This window comes from Passer domesticus, chromosome 6 (genome assembly GCF_036417665.1).
Source record: "Passer domesticus isolate bPasDom1 chromosome 6, bPasDom1.hap1, whole genome shotgun sequence".
NCBI classification, from domain to species: domain Eukaryota; kingdom Metazoa; phylum Chordata; class Aves; order Passeriformes; family Passeridae; genus Passer; species Passer domesticus.
The window spans coordinates 52476174-52494614 of record NC_087479.1 but is presented as its reverse complement, the minus strand read 5'-3'; the positions used below and the strand labels follow the sequence as shown (position 1 = coordinate 52494614).

General features: G+C 49.9%; 2 protein-coding genes and 1 long non-coding RNA gene across 5 annotated transcripts; 1 reads left to right on the top strand and 2 right to left on the bottom strand.

The window, feature by feature from the left end:
- Positions 1-2374: 2374 nt before the first annotated feature.
- Positions 2375-8881, bottom strand: TALDO1 (transaldolase 1). The gene is made up of 8 exons (XM_064425566.1): positions 8640-8881; positions 6550-6673; positions 6037-6144; positions 5346-5477; positions 4744-4919; positions 4415-4612; positions 3138-3283; positions 2375-2627 (listed from the first exon to the last, which is right to left on the bottom strand). The coding sequence occupies exons 1-8, from the start codon at positions 8734-8736 to the stop codon at positions 2595-2597; spliced, it is 1014 nt and encodes a 337-aa protein (XP_064281636.1). The 5' UTR covers positions 8737-8881; the 3' UTR covers positions 2375-2594.
- Positions 8882-9005: 124 nt separating this feature from the next.
- Positions 9006-17919, top strand: LOC135303594 (uncharacterized). Of its 3 annotated transcripts, none has more exons than XR_010365058.1 (4): positions 9006-9678; positions 9779-9963; positions 10517-10620; positions 17150-17919. It is a non-coding gene; the product is annotated as an uncharacterized LOC135303594 (long non-coding RNA). The 3 variants fall into 3 exon arrangements; XR_010365057.1 differs by having other exon boundaries at positions 9188-9678; positions 9811-9963; XR_010365059.1 differs by lacking the exon at positions 9779-9963 and having other exon boundaries at positions 9211-9678.
- Positions 12190-13484, bottom strand: LOC135303589 (epidermal growth factor receptor kinase substrate 8-like protein 2). The gene is made up of 3 exons (XM_064425586.1): positions 13300-13484; positions 12760-12892; positions 12190-12414 (listed from the first exon to the last, which is right to left on the bottom strand). Exons 1-3 carry the CDS (start codon positions 13467-13469, stop codon positions 12343-12345), a joined length of 375 nt encoding a protein of 124 aa, XP_064281656.1. The 5' UTR covers positions 13470-13484; the 3' UTR covers positions 12190-12342.
- Positions 17920-18441: the final 522 nt, after the last annotated feature.

The window sequence follows — 18441 nt, the reverse complement described above, 5'->3', positions numbered from 1 at the left end:
CCTGATTTACTTGAATATTTCAAATGGAACTGTCTGGGTTTGGTGCCATCCGTACTGGCCTGTGATGGCTAAATTAGATAGACATAACCAGTAAATCTAAGAACTAATTTCAAATTAAATTCCGTGTTGGAAAGATGAATATAAATGGATGTGTCTTAACAGACTTATTGTGTCTGTTCTTCCAACAGCTCTGCTTTCCTGTACCCTGTTTCAGGAATGGAGGAGGTGCTGGGAGCAGCAGTGTGTCTCCCTTAGCACAGTGTGTGATGGGAGGAAGGAAAAGCTTTTCCAACCCCCTTCCAAGCTTTGTGTGTTTGCACAGAGCTGGATGTTGAAATCAGAGAGCATCCACCAAAGGAAAGGTTGGGAAAGGTGCTGTCATTTTAAAATCAATGCTTTAAAGTTTATCTATTTATTCTTTGGGATTTCTCCAAACATCTGCGTTGTATCTGCCCCTAATTCCTGAGTCCTGTCCTTGTGGCTGTGAGAGCCACAGACCTTCCTGAGAGACAGGAGACATCTCCTGATTTCTTAATCTGAGGAGGTATGGAGATCTGGGAAATCCCAGGAGTTTGTAAGCAGGGCACAGACAGGGCCCTGGGAGAGATCCCTCCATCTGCAGAAGAAAGGGGAAGCTGAGGAAGAGTTAAGGAGTGAACACACTTTGTGTGACTGACTAAAGAGCGGTGCAAGCTGAAGGTTGATGTGGTGCTTGGGGTTTTTTTTCATTTCAGAAAGGATGTGGGCTCTGTGGCTTAGCACAGGCACCTCACAACATCCATCTGTGCTGCAGAGAAAGAACCCCAGTGCTGGGAGGAAACACCTGCTGCCACCACAGGAAGGAAGGGATCCTGTGACTGACCCCGTGACCCCTCTTGCCTCCTCAGCTCTTGAGAGGCATCTGTTGGTAGGTGGAGTAAGGCTTAACTGTTACTCAGGCACCTTTTCCTACCTCTTTCCCCTTTCACTGCAGTATTTCATTCTCTCTTGAGCACCTTCTGCAATGCTTCAGTTTCATTTGAGCTCCACGCTGTTACTGACCAAGTTGTGTCTCAGCTGTGTGAGGGGACAGATTCCATGCATGTGAAGGTTGTGGCCTCACTCAGGGGGAAGAAGGGGCATTTATTCCAGAGGCTCCAAGCCTCTGACCAGCCAGTTGGATAGCACCAAGTCCCCAAATTCTGCGTGCCCAAATCCTTACCCTGCCCTGGTGGCTGCAGTGTGTGGTGTTAGAGCACAGCGACCTGCTCAAGGCAGGGGGTGGAATGAGATGGTCTTCAAGGTCCCCTTCCAACCCAAACCATTCTAGGAATCTCTGTTGGAATTCTCAGTTTAGTAAGAGTGACAAATGCAAATAGATTGAGAATGGATGTGCAGTGGGGAGTCCAATGGCTGTAGGGAGGGGCAGGGTCAAGCTTTTAGTGCTGGCTTGACTTTGAGAAGAAGAAAGGTGACCTCCCTTTGGGCAGCCTGCTTTCTGCCTGGTCTGCTTCCCCCCTCACCAGCAGCTGTAGGACAGGGGTCTGGATGAGTCCCCTGGGGACTTCACCTCCCTCTGGCAGACTGGCACTATTCCCAGGGCAGGCTGGGAGGGAGCAGCAGCTCTGTGTCTGATTGCAGCTGGCTGTGCCTTTGGCTGCAGCAGCAGCTCCCAGGTTGTTCTGGATGTGCTGACAGCAGAGCTGCTGTGTCACACTGCGGGGAGGATCAGTGCCTCCCTTGGTGTGGACAGAGCATGTGGCTGTCAGTGCTAGAGCCACACTGCTGCCTTTTTTCCCTTTAAGTTCAGGCAGCTTTTTCAGGAAACAGCAAATTGCATCCATGTATGAGCAGGGATCTCTTAGAACCATGGAATGCATCACTGAGGTTGGAAAGGACTGCTGAGACATCAAGTCCAGCCATTCCCCCAGCACTGCCAAGGCCACCACTATCCCTGTCCCCAGGTGCCACATCCACATGTCTTTAAATCTCTCCAGGGATGGGGACTCAGCCCTAGGCAGCTGGGCCAGCTTGGACAGCTTTCAGTGAAGAAATGTTCCCTAATATCCAATCTAGACCTTCCCTGGCACAACTTGAGGCCATTTCCTTGTTGTCCTCTCACTTGTTCTTGTCTCCTTCCTCTTCATAGAACAAGATCTGTATAAATGACTATGATACACATATATATTTTGACATAGATACTTGTCTCACAGGAGTGTTGGTGGGTTTTGTACCAAGAGGGGCTTGTGAAATCTGTGTTTGCTCTTTAAAACAACCTGAAATTAAAAACTCTTTTCTTCAATGTGTTAGGACTGAAGACCTAATAAGGAATTTGAAGATTAAAATCCTATCAGGTGTCTTCTGCAACAATGAATTGACCATATTACAAGGCAAGTCGGTTTTAATTTGCATGTATTGACAAAAGTGCCACAAAAATTTTAAATTCCATTTGTCCCTTTGCAAATTGATTAAAAAAAAAAAAGCATGATACAGAAATCTATCCATACACAGCATGATACTTGTACAGGTAAGACATTTGTACATCCACTGAACCTCAGGTGATCCATCTCAGCTTGGAGCACTCAGGGAAATGCTGATTATTATTTTTTCTTTTTTTATTTCCCATTTTCAGTGCTGAACATTCGCTCCTAGAAAAAGAATAAACAAAGCACAGCTGAGTAAGAGTTTGGGAATGCTGCAAGGAGCTGCCAGTCACCAAATGCCTAGTTCAGGTATACTGAGTATTTCTTCCCCAGAAAACAGTTTGATGAATCCTATGTGAAAGCTTCTCCACAATCTGACATAAGACTTTGACAGCAGATCTGCTCTATCTCAGTGCCTACAGGTACAAACAAGATTTATTTCCAGCTCACTACCTGCAGATTATTTGTGTCCTGTGCTGCTGCTGACAGCTCAGAATCAGATTGAAGGGCCTTCTCACTCTGACAGTTATCCTGATGAGCTGCCAGCCTGCGGCTCAGGCTGCAGCTGTGGCCCACACTTGGCACCAGTTCTTTCTTGGCGTGCAGCGAGGCTTACCAGCTTCACTGAATTCAGGTGGCTTGTCCTACATAACCTGTCCAAAGACCTGCCCAGACTTGTTTAATCCTCAGCCACACCAGGCTGGCTGCAGTGCACAGGAGGAGCACGATACCTACCTTTAACATCCTCTCCAGCTTAACGGCATCTGCAGCAAATCTCCTGATGCCATCAGAGAGCTTCTCCACAGCCATCTGGTCTTCGTTGTGGTGCCAGCGGAATGCCTTCTCATCCAGGTGGATCTTCTCAAGATCACACGCCTGAGCTGTGCAGGAGAAGTGGAAGAACAAACAGACCAGGTGATCAGATTCTTATCAAATTCAGACTTCCTAAAATTGTCTTGAGTTCTGACCATTTCTAGGTGTTGGAAAAATTTTAAATACTTTCAGTATGACTTGCTGCAGGAGCACAAATTGGGATGTGAGATTGAAAGTGCTCCTGATATGGCTGGAGGAGAACAAAGAGGAAAAAGAAAAAGGTAGCCTAATAAATCAGTTTATCTTAAAACAGTGTTTGTGTGTGTCATTATCTTGTACCTGCTGCAGAATGGCACAGCAATTGCAGGCCTATTCTAAGGAATTGTGTAACCACCCCACAGCAGTGAGACATTCTAAGCAAATATTCTGAACAATCAGGGCTTTGATTATTTGGCAAGAACTAACAAAAGCTCGCTTGATAGCAGGCTCCCAGGCCAGCAGCAGCCTGTGGGCAGCAGCCCATGGCTACAGCTGTGCACAGAGCTGCTTTGAGATGTAAACCAGCATTTTAATGAGGCTGCAGGAAAGGGAGGGTGTCAGAGAATCCTTGAATTATTTGGGTGGAAAGGAACCTTAAAGCCCATTCAGTTCCACTCCCTGGCCACAAGCAGGGCCACCATCCACTATCCCAAATTGCTCCAAGCCCCAGCCAACCTGGGCTTGAAGTAGTGTAATGGGAACAAGGATTCCAAGCCATCGTGGCACAGTGTCACCAGATCAAATCACTCAGTCTTGTGTATGCTTAGTTTCTAATTTCTGGAGGGAAAACACCTCTTGGTATGTCCAGAGATTAAGATGAAACCAGGTTTGGCATCTTTGCTACTGTTCAGTCAAATTTAATCCTGAGCATCTGCAGGTTAATTTTCCTCTTCTCTGCCTGTCCCATGGGGAGGAGAGGTGTAGAGTATGGAAGCAGACTCCAAACCCACTGCAGTCCAGTTAGTGCTCAGTGTCTGCAGTGTAGCAGTGATATTGTACTGAAGCTACAGTATTTCCTTCTGAGGTTACAATCTTTCCTCTAGGAAATTTGATTTATCCCTAAAGCAGGATGGCAGCAAGTACCACAGCACTGACCAGAACCCCAGACTCTCAACACTGCAGAAGAAAGGAAGCTGGAACAAGCCCCAGGAGCAACTCACCCTCTTTGACACTGAGTGTGGGAGTTAACTTGACGTGCTCTTTGCTGAGCTCTGCCAGGAGCTTGGGTGAGATGGTGAGATAGTCACAGCCCGTGAGGGCTTTGATCTGGCCCGTGTTGCGAAACGAGGCGCCCATCACGATGGTTTTGTAGCCAAACTTTTTGTAGTAGTTATAGATCTTGGTGACACTCTTCACTCCTAAAAGTAGAAACCAGCAACTTTATCGTAAGTGGTTGTTTAGAACGTGCTCAAACCCAGCATTTTGCCATAAGAGGATTTTTATGAGTGGACTGTTTGAGCAGCTGTTGTTTCCTCAGCAGTGTGCTCACCTGGATCCTCCGAAGGCTCATAGCTTTTCTTGTCTCCGTTTGCAACATACCAGTCCAGGATGCGTCCCACGAACGGGGAAATCAGAGTAACTCCAGCTTCAGCACAGGCAACAGCCTGAGCAAAGGAGAACAGCAAGGTCATGTTGCAGTGAATCCCATACTCGGCCTCCAGAACCCTGCAGACACAGGCTGGCTTAGAACAGCACTTTGCTCACCTACAGAATTCATATTTGGGAACGAGCTGCTAAGTTCAAACTACTGAATTCCTTGAGTTAATTCAGGAAAGGGAGTCACTGGGTAAGCTTTAAAGTTGTCACTAACAGCAAATGTTTTGTGCTGCCAAACTCTACTTTATTAATGCTGTTCCTCTAGCCACATGCAGCCAGCTTAGCAGGGTATTTCAGGAAACTGTGGGCCTTGTATGAAGAAACTTTGCCTATTTCAACAGCAGGCTGTGGCAGGGCACCTTCCGTGCTCATGACAGACTTCCTCAAGCTGTGCTTTCAGCACTGCTGTTTATTCAAGTGCAGAATGCGATGTCAGTGCCTGTGGACAGGCAGGAGCTTGCCATGAATCAGCACACCAGGCACACACAGCCTTACCTGCCAGCCTGGATTCCTTCCCACGTTGAAGAGAGCTTGATGAGAATCCGATCTTTACCAACTCCTACTTCCTTGTAGAGGTCGATGAGGCGCCTCGCCCTTTGAATCATTCCTTCCTTATCAAAGGACAACCTTTAAGGCAAGAGCAGCATTGTTTAAAAATCATTTATTATTATTTTTTAAATTCTCTGCCCCAAGGCCCCATGGGAAAACATTCTCCTGTTTTATCAGCATTTACATGCCAGCAGCAGGTTTTTGTGTTCTCAGATCCCTCCTGGACTGTCAGCCCTTCGAGAAGGAAGTTTCTCATAATGAATTCAGAAGCTGAGCATTAACAAAAATTGGCACTGAGCAAATTAACAGCCAGGTCCTGTGCAAGTCTTGAAAAAAAAGCTCTTCAAACAGATCTCTTGCTAAATTGAGCAGCTATTATCACAGAGAAGAGAATTAGCAAAACTACCACTGGAAGCATGAGGTTTCCCTTGCGTAAGCAGCAAGAGGAAGATTATAAAAATCCAAGGTCAGTGCTACTTGTTTTTTTAGAGTTCTAGTCAAACTAAGGGAAACCCACACTCTTAAATATTAATAATGTAAGTCCTGCTGGTCTTCTAGGTAAAAAAATCTTTCTCCAACTCAAGTCACATTTTGTATTTACAGATATTCAGGATAACCCAGAGGAAAAAGAGCCAACCTTGCATCTACTTCTGTGGACACACGGCCAGGTATCCTCTTCAGGATTTCAGCTCCAAATAATACAAAAAGTTTGTCAGAAGCATTTTTGATCTGCTCCTCTTCTGACCTGAAAACCATAAAGAGCAAAAGCATTAATGGGGGTTAAAAAAAAAGGTGAGTTTACACTTCACTGTGGATTTGAAGATCAAATTTCACAGCCCGTTTAACATTAAATTCCAGAGTTCAAATGAGCCACTTCTGTCCTGCCAGCAGGATTAGCCTTTGGACACTCTTTCCTATAGTGCTGCTGCTTTCCTGAGCAGGGAGGGCCAGGTGTGAGCTGGGAAATGAGGACACACTTCTGATAAACACATCTGGAATGGGCGTAAGGAATCTTTCTCAAAGTGTTGAGGTCTTTTGGCGCAGGAGACAAACCCACAAGTACACGAGGGGGAAACTCCAGTACACTGCTTGTATATAAAGAAGGCATTTTAAATATAGGTCTGCTGAGATGAAACCCCTCTCTACTCACCCACCAAGCTTCTTCCCGTAGGCAACAGCATCATCCACAAGCTTCTGGTATGCCGGCATCTGAGCCGCAGCAAGGATCAGGGAGGGGTTTGTGGTGGCATCCAGGGGCTTGTACTCATCTATGGCTAAGGGAAGAAAACCAGCCTGGTTGAAACAGCCAGCCAGCCTGAGGAATCAGAAGGGTTTTGCTCAAGCAGGTGAGAATGTAAACACTTGTTAAACACAGAGCACATCGGTGGTGTTTGAACACTGCCTGAAGGCTGGCTTGTGCCAGGGCGCAGAACAACTGGGCTGCAGTCACAAGATACAGCAAACTTTGAAGTTTATGAACTACAGAAATTGCCCAGAAGTAAAAACCTGTAGAAATGATGGATGGAGAGAAGTAGTACTAATTTTCCAACTCCATCCCAACCAGCACAGCTGAGCTCCAGGAATCACAGAGGGGAATAAAGAACAGGGGACCTTCCCTTCAAGCAGTCAGAAATTCAGGCTTTTGTTTGTGTTCAACTGATGGGGCCAGGACAGGTGAATTCACCTTTTCTTACTGCTTTTTAAACCTTTTCCACACAGCTGCAGTTTCTCAGTGTCCGCTCTTCTTATTTCCTTGTCCTACCAGGAAGACACTTGACCCTTGGTCTTACCCTAAGCCCTGCCTGTTCCAGGTGATGCCAGGTTTTGCTCCAGCAGGCTGTGGCACACATTGTCTGGCTGTAATCACAGCCTGGCACCAGGGCAAACGGGGCAGAGCCTCTGCAGGCCGCTCAGCAGTTTCAACAATACAATTACAATGTCAAAAAAATAACAAAATCTCTATTACCAGCCCCTTTTCTTCTGCATTTCTGCACAGGGATGAAACCCCGAGTGAGAGAGTGCAACTGTAGTAAAAATAAGCCTTGTTTTTCCATAGATCCCTCCCAGGCAATGATCAGGATCCTGGAGAGAGCTCCTTCAGAACTTCCATTCATGTGGGTACTGCTTAAAGCAGAGCAGCACATCAACAAAACTCCTTCTACAAACACCACTGGGCACCAGCAGCAGCAACCACCTTCACCTCCACCAGGTTTAACCTGCCAGGAGCGAGCCAGGTAAGGCTCTTGCCTTGTCAGGACTCTAGGAATAACCCCCAGCTGATAAGATGATCCCAGAGAACAACCCGGGGATGTCCTGAGCAGGGCCAGGAGCTGCACTCGATGATCCCTGTGGGATGCTCTCCAATCCTTACTGTGCCTGCACACAAATGTCCCCTTGGCCGTCTGGGGGTTTGGTTTATTTTCTGTGTCTGAGCTGTTGCCACCCCTGTGCTCCCTCCACCTTAAGTCCAGCACTCTTAAGACATCCGACAGCGGCTGTTTCGGATTGTTTACTGTTACACCAACAGGATTAGGCAAGCGCAGGAGGGATTACTGCAGGCCTGGCTGAGGACAGGACAGGACTCAAGGGCTGCTTTGCCCAACCCACAGACACCCGGGCAGGGAGTTCTTGGCTCTGAAGGACCGAGCAGGCTCTGTGTCTGTGTCGGGCCAGGCAGCGACAGCTTGGGAACAAGTGGCTTTTTAACCGAAGGCCACCTCCCTTTCTCAGAAAGGAGCGTGCTGGCTCATTCTCGGCAGATAAGGGAAACAAAAGCACTCTGGCAATTATTTTTACATAATCCTGTAATGATTGGGTTGGAAGGGACCTTAAAGATTGTCCAGTCCCACCCCCTGCCCCAGGCAACGACAGCCTCCGCTGGACCGGGTTGCCTTGAGTTTGGAAAAACCCCAAACACGTCCCAGATCTGGACAGGTCACTGGAAGAAAACCCGAATTCATTAGCACAGCAGAGCCTGGCTTGAGTCTGACAGCGGGACGTGCTGGTCAGGGCACACTCGAGGGCGGACTGGGAGGGGATCACGGGAGGGTCTGGAAAATGTCCCGGGATCTGCCCGGGATGGGACCGAGCCGCCCCCCCCGCCCCCCTCCGGCCGCGGGGTGGTTCGCTCCCCCCAGCGCGCGCCCCCTCGGCCGGGCGCGCCCACTCTCCGTGAAGGGGGGCGGGAGAGGGGGCTAAGGAGAAGATGCGGTGACAGGATCCCCTCGCGCCGCCCCTCACCGTTGAAATCCCCGGTGTCGGCCACCACCGTGGTGTGGTGCTTGAGCTGGTCCAGCGCCGACTCCATCTTCTGCCGCTTCACGGGGGACACCGACATGTCGGCGGCCGTGGGGGCTCGCGTGCCTATAGGGGACGGTGCGTGCCCGAGGGGACCGGCCTGCGCGCGCACCCGCGGCCCGCGCGCTCCCGCGCCAATCCCGGCCCGGCTGGGCGGCAGCGGCCAATCAGGAGCGCGGACGCGAGACGGACGCGGCCGGGAGGAGCCGGGGCGGGGCAGCGGGAGGGGGGACGATTCTGATTGGCTGGGTCGGGGGCCGGGGGCGGGGCCGGCGGTCGCCTTGGCGACCCTGACGCCGCCATTGTCGCCAGCAGAGCGTGCCCGGGGCTCCGCCGGCCGCGGGATCTCCGGCCCCGGGATCTCCGGCCGCGGGATCTCCGGCCCCGGGATCTCCTGCCCCGGGATCTCCGGCCCCGGGATCTCCGGCCCCGGGATCTCCGGCCCCGGGATCTCCTGCCCCGGGATCTCCTGCCCCGGGATCTCCTGCCCCGGGATCTCCGGCCCCCAGAACCACCGGGGCTCTTCCCCACGGCCGGCGCGGCGCCCGAGCCGCCCCCAAGCCGCCCGTCCCTCGTGGCCGCGCGGGGCCCGCAAGATGGCGGCGGGCGGCCCTGAGGGGAGGCGGCCGTGAGGGGCGGCTCGGAGCCGCGTTGCTGCCCCGCTGCAGGAGCTCAGCGCTCGCTGCTCCCTGCCTGCCCTCGTGGCGAGGTTCGGAACGGCTTGTCGGGCACGGCTCCAGCCGCCGAGAGAGCCCCGAGCCAGCAGGGCAGGTGTTTGGGCTCTTGGTTTGCCTGAACTTTATTCAGGCCGTAGAGGAGGTGATCTTGTTGGTGTGGTTGTTCACCTGAGGCAGAGGATGGCCGCCCCTTGGCTGAAATGTCGGAGACTCTGTAGCTTGGCTGTGTCATGGGCTTATGCTGTTCCCCCTTTCTGAATTGTTCCACTTGGGACAGCTGCCACAGAAGTTCCCCTTCCTGACAGGCAAGAATGTGCTTTTGTACAACCTTTTCATGCTTTGCCCAACCCAAAAAAGAATAATGCAAAGAAGCTTTAGGTTTAAGTCCCGTTTGAATTGAAACAGGTTTGCACTGTCTCTGTTTTGCCATGGAATAGGAGAGCCTCCCTTGTGAGTCATGGAATCACAGATTCCCAGGCTGGTTTGAGCTGGAAGGGACTTTAAAGACCATCCAGTTCCACCCCCTGCCATGGGTGGAACATCTTCCACTAGACCAGACAAGGAGAGGAGTTCAGCTTGCAGCTTTTCTGGTACTTAGTTCTTATGATGTGTGTGATTTTCACCTCTGTTTTTAAAACTCATCTATCCAGACCATAACACCCTTCCTGTTGAGTGTCAGTCCCCAAACCCAAAAGGAAATGTGTGGTTTCAGACATTTTGCTGCGTTTCTGAGACTGTCAGTGACAAACCATCATTAGAGCCCAGTGAAAGAGACAGAGATGGGTTTATAAGTATAACTTAACTATTTTAATAACTCTTGTACAGTGCATGGTTATAGCATTGTCTCCTTCGCTCAGTTACATCAGTGTACAGTCCTTTATAGCAGTGTCTGCAGGCAGTACAAACAGAACAGATGCACAGCTCAGTCACGTGGACATTTGTAAAAGTGACCTCTGCAGTAAGGTCTGCTGAGATATTTGTTTTGGGAAGTGCTCCTGCAGCTCCCAGCTTTACAGAGCTGTCGTGTACACTCCTGTTAAAATCCCAGATAAATGTAATTCCCTGTGATTTGCTTCCTCTCCACCCCAGGACTAGAAGGTGGTGTGTTTCCTAGCTCAACATTTGTTTTTATTTTCATTTTAGAAACTTTTTCACCTCCTGTGCTTGCCATCCTGCTTCCCTTCTCCACCCTAACCCAGAGCCAGGGCTTCTCAGGAGGATTGTCCTCTTCATCCCTCCCTGACAAGGTGAGTGCCCTTCTCAGACCCCAGCAGGGCTGTGACCAAGCCCAGGATCCCCCCTTGCCTGCACCCTCATTCTGCTGGTGCCAGCAGTGTCCTCTCTCAAATGCAGCAAGCAGATTATCCACTGGGGATGAGGCCAGAGCTGAGGAGCACTGGTGCTCTCAGATGTGGACACGAGTTCCCCAGATGCTGTGTTAAAGCTTTTTCCCTTAAATGTGCAAGCACAGACACAAATGTGGGCAAAGACTCAGCACGTGCTGAGAGAAAACCCAGCTGTGCCTGGGCTGTGGCAGCTCTGGAGCTGTGTTTGCTTCCCTGCTTTGCAGTCAGGTTGGTCTGTCAGCTCAGCAGGGATAGAAATGCAAAGTGCCAAACTTGCTGTGGACAGGAACTGTGCTGCTTGCTTGAGTTGTGAAACTGAGAGTAAATTTTGGAAGCATAATCACTAATTCTGCCTCTAGGGAGAGAGATTTTCCTCACCCCCCATTTACAGATTGTTATATATAAATGCACATAACTTTATGAAGGAAAACAGGAAGTCAGGAGCAACATCCTGTGCCAAATTAGATTTTTTTTCCTTGTGCCCATTTATTTGGAGTTAAAGCTGCCTTCCCAGTGTGCTTTGGGGTTTCAGCTCTTTGGGAATCTTTTCAGCTGACTTTTTCCAGTGAAAACGTGAAGGTGGGGACGAGTGACCAACTCTGGGAAGGGCTGTGGGCGTGCCTGGGACGGGAGCAAATGGTCAGGGCTGATCTTCTCCTGGCTGAGGCCGGGTTTGGCAGCACCACAACATTCCAGAGCAGGATCAGTGGCCCAGGAAGGGCTGCACAGCTGCCCTGAGCCCAGGCCTGGGCATCAGCAGCAGAGGGCAGGTGGAATCACCCGTGTCCACATTGGGATCCCTTTGTTTGTCACTCCTGCTCCTTTCTGGGCACTGAGAGCTCATTTCAGCACTGACTGCTCCGTGGGGTTCAGGAAGCAGCCAGCCTTTGGGAATGTGTGTTGCCATTCCAGCCTTGTCCAGTGAGGGGGCAGGGGGACAGCAGGGGACAGGGAGCTGTCACAGCCTGTGCTCACGGGCTGCAGGGGACACCTGCACTGAGGAGGAAATGGAAATGGGGCTGCCTTGGGCTGCCCAGAGGGGTTGTCACTCCCCATCCCTGGAAGTGTCCCAGGCCAGGCTGGACAGGATTTGAACAACTTGGGCTTGGGAAAGGCGTCCCTGCCATGATGGGGGTGGAGCAGGATGAGCTTTAGTGTCCTTTCCTTAAACCCAACCCAGTGCTGGGCTCCAGAGCCTTGTTCCCGTGGTGCAGGCTCCAGGCCTTGAGGCTGGGCTCTCCTCAGCTGTGTCCAGCCTGCTCTGCCAGCGAGGGCTGGGAGCAGGGACAGCCCTTGGAGAAAAGCTCTGGGGGTCTTGGTGTGAATCCAGCCCTTGTTGTACATCCAGCCCTGTGAATCCTGCTCTGATCGCATGCACGGAAAATTTCAGTATAAAATACATAGTTATAAAAAAAATACTTCATGCAAAATTAAAACCCCTTTCCCAGTGGGATATGGTCTTATTGCCAACCCTTCCCAAGAGTGTTCAAGGAATTGTCACTCTGATGGCAGCTGGACCCCAAGGGGAGCTCTGCTGCCTCCGGCCGGGGCCGGGAATCATTGCTTTCATTCCCTTTTTCCTGCACTACTTAGGGCTAAGAGCTGAAATAAAGCAGAGAGACTTTAATTAGCAGAATCAATCCTTTCCTGGCGGCGCTTCATGATTTCTTGGAGCTCTGACTCCCCTCTGCTTTTCTGGAATGGAAACAAAAGAGGAAGTTGGGATTGGAACTTCAAGCTGTGGTTAAATTGCAGTATTTAATGAATGCTGTAGGAATAGAGCTAGTTTCAAAGGGATAGGTGATATCAGTAAAAAGCAGATTAGTTAGTGGAAACAGGGGGATCTTATGGATTTGGGGCCTTTTGCTTAAAAGACATATCAGAATTTTTATGTGTGTTTTATTGCTGGTGTAGGTTTGGTTGTGTTGGGTTTTATTCATTTTTTTTCAATTGCATTTCTTAAAATGCCTGCTTAATGAGCTATCTGACACTGCTGGTACAGCCCCCATTCCACCAGGAATTATCCAGAAAAACACTTACCTCCAGCTGGTTTTTCTCCACGGTGATCTTGCTGTACACTCTGTTTCCCTCATCCCCACACACCTTCTTCAGCTCCTCTCTGTTGAGGGAGAAGAGCTGAGCTCCGGTGAGGATGCCCAGGTGCTCCACGGTCCTGGGGAGACACAGAGTGGGAGGTGATGGTTGTGCTGCATGTGGCTCGTGCCAGAGGTGAGGAGTGGGAGATGGGAGGCTGGGAGCTGCACTGGGATGGTATCACAGGGCCCTGGGGCTGTGCCAGGGCATTTCAGGCTGAGATTCCAGTGGCATTTCAGGCCGTGGGTTTAGGTCGTGGATTATTTTTCTCCAAGAAAATGTTTATAAGTAAAAATGGGAGTGAGTTTGGGCTCTGAGCATCCTGGCTATAGAGCCTGGATTTAACAGGGTTGAAATCTAATTTGCAGCACAGGCTCTGTAAGTAAATCCCAGTGACTTGTCCCAGGTGAGATGGTGCCAGCAGCCTCCCCAGCTCCTTCTCCAGGGAAGGACGAGCGTTTCATGTGGCCATAGAGCAAATCTTACTCTTTGCTGAATGACTTGGCCTCCAGCCAGGCTTTGACTTCTTCAGTGCTGGATTCAAAGGTGAGGGGCACAAAAACTTGCTGAGGCTTTTCCACTTTGAAATTCCTGTGGGGAGGCTGAATTTTATTGTTTGTGATCTTCTTAAGCAGCTCATCGTTCAGCTCATCCATTTGGTGAATAAGTTCTGGAGAAACAGGTAGGGAATGAAATAAAATCTTCAGTCAAAAACCCCATTAAATGTGTTTGTGGGGAATTGTAAGGAAAATGGGGGTGTGGCTCAGCATTTTTATTAACTCTGTAAATACAGTCCAGGAAAGTTCTTCCTTTTGTATTTTAGTCTACAGAACAAGCTTAGGTGCTCTGTTGGAGCAATAAGGTGAGTGATGACATTTGGACCTTCAGAATACTACCAGGAACAAATGTGTACAGGGAGGTCACCATGGTTTTGGAGGCTGGAGGGCCCTAGAGGACAGTGGGGGATCTCCCCTTTCCCCCCGAGTCAAGAGTCTCCCTTCAGCTTTTGAAACCTCACTTTCTCTTTGGGGAAAAACTGATTTCTGCAGTTCTTCTGCAGGGTGAAGGAGAGGAGGGATCACAGAATCCCAGCCGAGGGATCTAAAAAGCTGCTTTTTGGTTTCTTGCAGTGTGACTGGGGAGAGAACCTCACTTTGACCTGTTTTGTGAACAAATTTACAGTGGCACCAGTTGTTTCTTATGTTTCTAACTCACCCTGTTCCTCCTGCCCCATTCAAAGGACATAAAACCCCTGAACACCCACCAGCTCCTGCTCCAGGTGTGCTCAGGGGTGTAAAGTGATCTGTCAGTCTTTGATCCCAGTGGTGCTCCCAGGTGGTGACAAGGGACAGGGTCCCATTCCCTGAGGGCTGGTGTTGGGGTTCTGCTTCAGCTTGTCATCTTCCTGGGTTTGAGTTATTTAGTTCCCTTTGGGCTGGTGAAATAAGGGAACTGCCCTGCAAGCTTCACAGCAAGAGGGGAAAATCCCAGCCCCCACGAGGCAGCAGAGGTTGGGGGGATGGACTCTGTGTTTCCAAGAACCATGTTCCCATTTTCCTGTGCCTCTGTGTTGTCATTTATTTTCCTCCCATCACCCCTTGGCTGTTGCCTGATGTGGACAGACAGATCTGTGAGAATCTACAATTGGAGAGCTGGGATTGAGACCTTTTCAGTCCTCTCTGCTGCTTCTAGTGAGTGATTTGCTGATCCCACAGCTCCAGGTTTTGCTCCACAGTGGAACAGAAGCAGCAGGAAGCACAAACTGGGAGTGAGGAACACACTCATGATGAGATGAGCTTGAAGGTTCCTTCCAGCCCAGGCCATCCTGTGATTCTGGGAAAACTCCAGTGACACTTCATCCAGTGTCACTTTCCCCATGAAACTCCTGAGGACTGTGGGGAGTAACTCGGTGTTATGAACAGATTCGTGTCCAGCAGGGGTGAGCAGGGCACACAGGGAGTTGTTGTCCTCCCTCCTCACCGTGGTGGAGATGGGACTGATGTGTCTGGGCTGAGGAAGTGACACAGCCCAGCACAGGCTGCCTGTTCCAGCCTTGGCTTTGAGCAGAGTTCCTGTCACTGCTCACGCACCTCCAGGGAAAGGGAGTTGGTGCTGGCTGGCATCCTGAGCTCCCTCCTGCCCCTGGGAAGGGGAGGGGACACACCTTTTCCCAGGAGTGGCCACGTACCTCCAGGATTTCATCCTTCAGCACCGAGAGCTCGTTGGCGTTTCGCGCAGTGAAATCGTAGCGGATTTTGGCAAATCTCCTGGGCACAGCCATTCCCTGGGCCTCAAAATTCCTGCAGGAGAGAAAAATGGAGTTTTAGTGGAGGCCCATCTTATAATGGAGCCAAATGTGGGTTCACTGGTGGAACAGGAGTTTGCATTTGGAGGGGCAGAGTCCCTCTGCTCCTCTTTTGAGGAAGATTTTCAGCCCTTGTTTCAGTGAAATCCCCTGGGGCTGGGAAGAAGCAAGCAAACCAAAGCTGTTGGGGTTTGATATGGAGCCTTCCTGGGGGGCTGACACAGCAGGACCCAAAGGCTCTTCTTGCAGCTCCAGGGAAAGATGAGGCGTGAAACCCTCCCTCTCCTGCCCAGTGGAAATAACTGCCCCAGGTGCCACAGCAGGGAGCAGCTGGGGGAAGAGGAATTGAAAATCCAAGCAGGCAGAACCCACTGGAAATCTGTGGGGTTTTTATCAGGCAGTGCTGAGCTGCTGGCACAGAATTCTGCAGGTTCCCAGGAAAAGTGAGTTTGGATGTTTCTATGCTGAGATGTATTTGGGCAGAGGGGAAGAGAAATGCATTTATGTGTTAGCTTGGGACACCAGAAGATACGGTTTTCAAAGTTGAATTGGCTTTTTGTTTGAAGAGAGACAAAATGAATATGGTAGATTGTTGAAAATGGTGGAAAAGTGGAATGAAAGGTTCTTTTTTACCCAAACTGAAAAGTTTTGTTTTGTTTTGTTTTGTTTTGTGTTGCCTGGCTTAGGGAAATTTAGCAGATCTCATCTTTTTCTTCTCAAGCTGAGTAAAGTGTTATCTTTTTAATTAAAAAAATGTTTGCTCTATGTAAAAACAGTCTTGCCTTGAGAAAGGACAGGTGGGAACAATTTTAATGCACTTCCCAGGGATCTTTTTGCTTATGAAATGTAACCTGCACAGATACCTGATGCCATATTCACAGGGGCTCAGGTTCTCCTTCAGTTTAGGTCAAGCTGCTGTAACTCAGAGCAATAATTGCTTCCAGCACTGCCAACAACTCTGTTTTTCCAGTTCTGAAATCCATGTACTGGGGAAGCTCAGTTCTTTGTGAACCTGTAAAACCTGGCGTTGGAAATTGAGCCCATTATGCTTAATTTAAATTCATTTCCTGTCCTCATTAGCTGTGTTAGGTGGTCAGAAGGAGGTTGAAACCACTAATTTAGTGCTGGATACCACAACAGTGGCTGCAGGGCTGTCTTTAGCTCACGTGCTTTGGGACAGCTCCTGGTCTGGTTATAGCCCTGTGGGACATTTCAGCTGTCATTCCACAGTGGGGGAGAGCTTGGAGGAGCCAAACTGAATCCAGCAGGCCAGGGAGGGAGCGCTGCCTTTGCCCAGCAGTGCCCTGAGGGCAGGAAGGGGAGGAAATCCCAGTTAGTTTGGAATTCCTTCTTCCGTGGCTTTCCAGAAAGTAACTGAGTCAGGAGGGAGGAGTTTGAGGCCGGTGTGTGCTTTGTGTGCCAGGGGACCTGTGCTGAAGGTTGTGCTCCTGCTGGGGCTTTCAGGACACTTCTCTGCAGCCAAGAGCTGAGGTGTAAATGACCGTAGTACTGGGGGGTGGCTCTTTGTGCTAATTTGGGGTCTCCTGGCTGGAAAACTTGTTCAGGCTATTCTGAAAAGAGCAAGAGCACAGCAGGAAAAAATGTCTGTCCCAGGGCTGTTATCCTGGCAAATTAACAATGCACTTGCAATTTTTTTTTTCTGATGTGTTATCCATAAGGAAAATTTGCTGTTGAGGGTGTGGAAGGCAGGTAAACAGGTACAACACCTATCCCAGGAGTAGGGAGATTCCTCTCCTCTCCTCTCCTCTCCTCTCCTCTCCTCTCCTCTCCTCTCCTCTCCTCTCCTCTCCTCTCCTCTCCTCTCCTCTCCTCTCCTCTCCTCTCCTCTCCTCTCCTCTCCTCTCCTCTCCTCTCCTCTCCTCTCCTCTCCTCTCCTCTCCTCTCCTCTCCTCTCCTCTCCTCTCCTCTCCTCTCCTCTCCTCTCCTCTCCTCTCCTCTCCTCTCCTCTCCTCTCCTCCTGTCTGGGGAGATGCCACCTTGGTAGAATTCACCTGATCATTTCTCTTCCAGGATTCCATCCTGCTGTTTATGGTTTCCCTGTGCTGAGACAGGTGGAAATGTTTTCCTGCATGTGTTGTCTGCCAGTCATTAAAAACAGACTCCAATCTTCTCGTGTAAATGAAATTCTCCTTATTCTTCCCAACATCACCGAGAAAACTGGAACTGGAGAGGAAAGATGATCCTAATTCTTTCCCTGCTCTACACTGCATCTGCACCACTTGATCCTACCAGGACTCAGTGCAGCAGAACCTTGGTGGCCACAGCTGGGAACTCGGTGGATTGGGAGCAAAGCTGAAGGGTTTGGCACTAAGAGAAGCAGTGCCTGATAAACAAAGGCAGAGTGGGATTCCACACCCGGGATTTGGGATTGGTGATGGTCCCAATCCCTCATCTTTCTGTTCATTTTCTTTTGGATGCTGCAGCCTGCTGGGCTGGGGGAGCTGTTCCTTTGCATTTCATTTTCTGTATTCTGTTGATTCTCTGTGGAAATCTGCTTTTAATAAAAAGGCTCCTGAGGACATTGATGATGCCCCAGGTTCCTGGGATTCCCAGGTGTGTGTTCAGACCAAGGATTGTTCTGGCTGGCAGAAGCTGCACCAATCTCCCAGGAATCTCAGTCTGGGTTTGTCTTTTCTCTCAAATCTTCTTGGTTTGGGGGTGCAGTGCAGCCCTGCCCTGTGCATCTCCTAGAAGAGTTTTGGGGTTAAAAAGGTTCTTTCCTATCCTGCAGTTTTTCTCTAGAACTTGATTAAAAAGAATAATGTGTTGATGTGATCTTAGTTGGTTCATTTGCATTGGTTAATTAAAGTGGATCATTGAGAAGGGGCTTGAGCACCCCTTGGCTGGAGCTGGCAGTTCTTTATTGTCTCTTCATCCTTTGAATTTATTTTAATTATTCCTTAAGCAATTCTGCAATGAAGATCCACAGTGAGGAGAACAGCATTGCTGCCCTGCTGGATCGGGAAATCCAAGTGCAATTCCTTGGAGAGATTGAGGGGATGGGGAGCTGAGCCTCAGGCTGGGTTTTGGCAGCAGGAATTGGTGAGGAGGGGAGAGGGGAGATCCCCAGAATTGGTTAAAGCCAATTCTGCTGGGTTTGGGTGCTCCACCCCAAAAAAGGATCCTGGTTAAAGGGGCTTGAGGAAGCAGCGGGATGTGCTGGAGCCCCAAGCCTGGCCAGGGATGGTGGGCAGTGCCAGGTTCACAGGGACACTACGGAGGGGCTGTGCTGGGATCCCCAAATTCCAGCCAGGAGTGCTGGGAAGTGTCAGCTCCATGGGGACACTGTAGAAGGGCTGTGC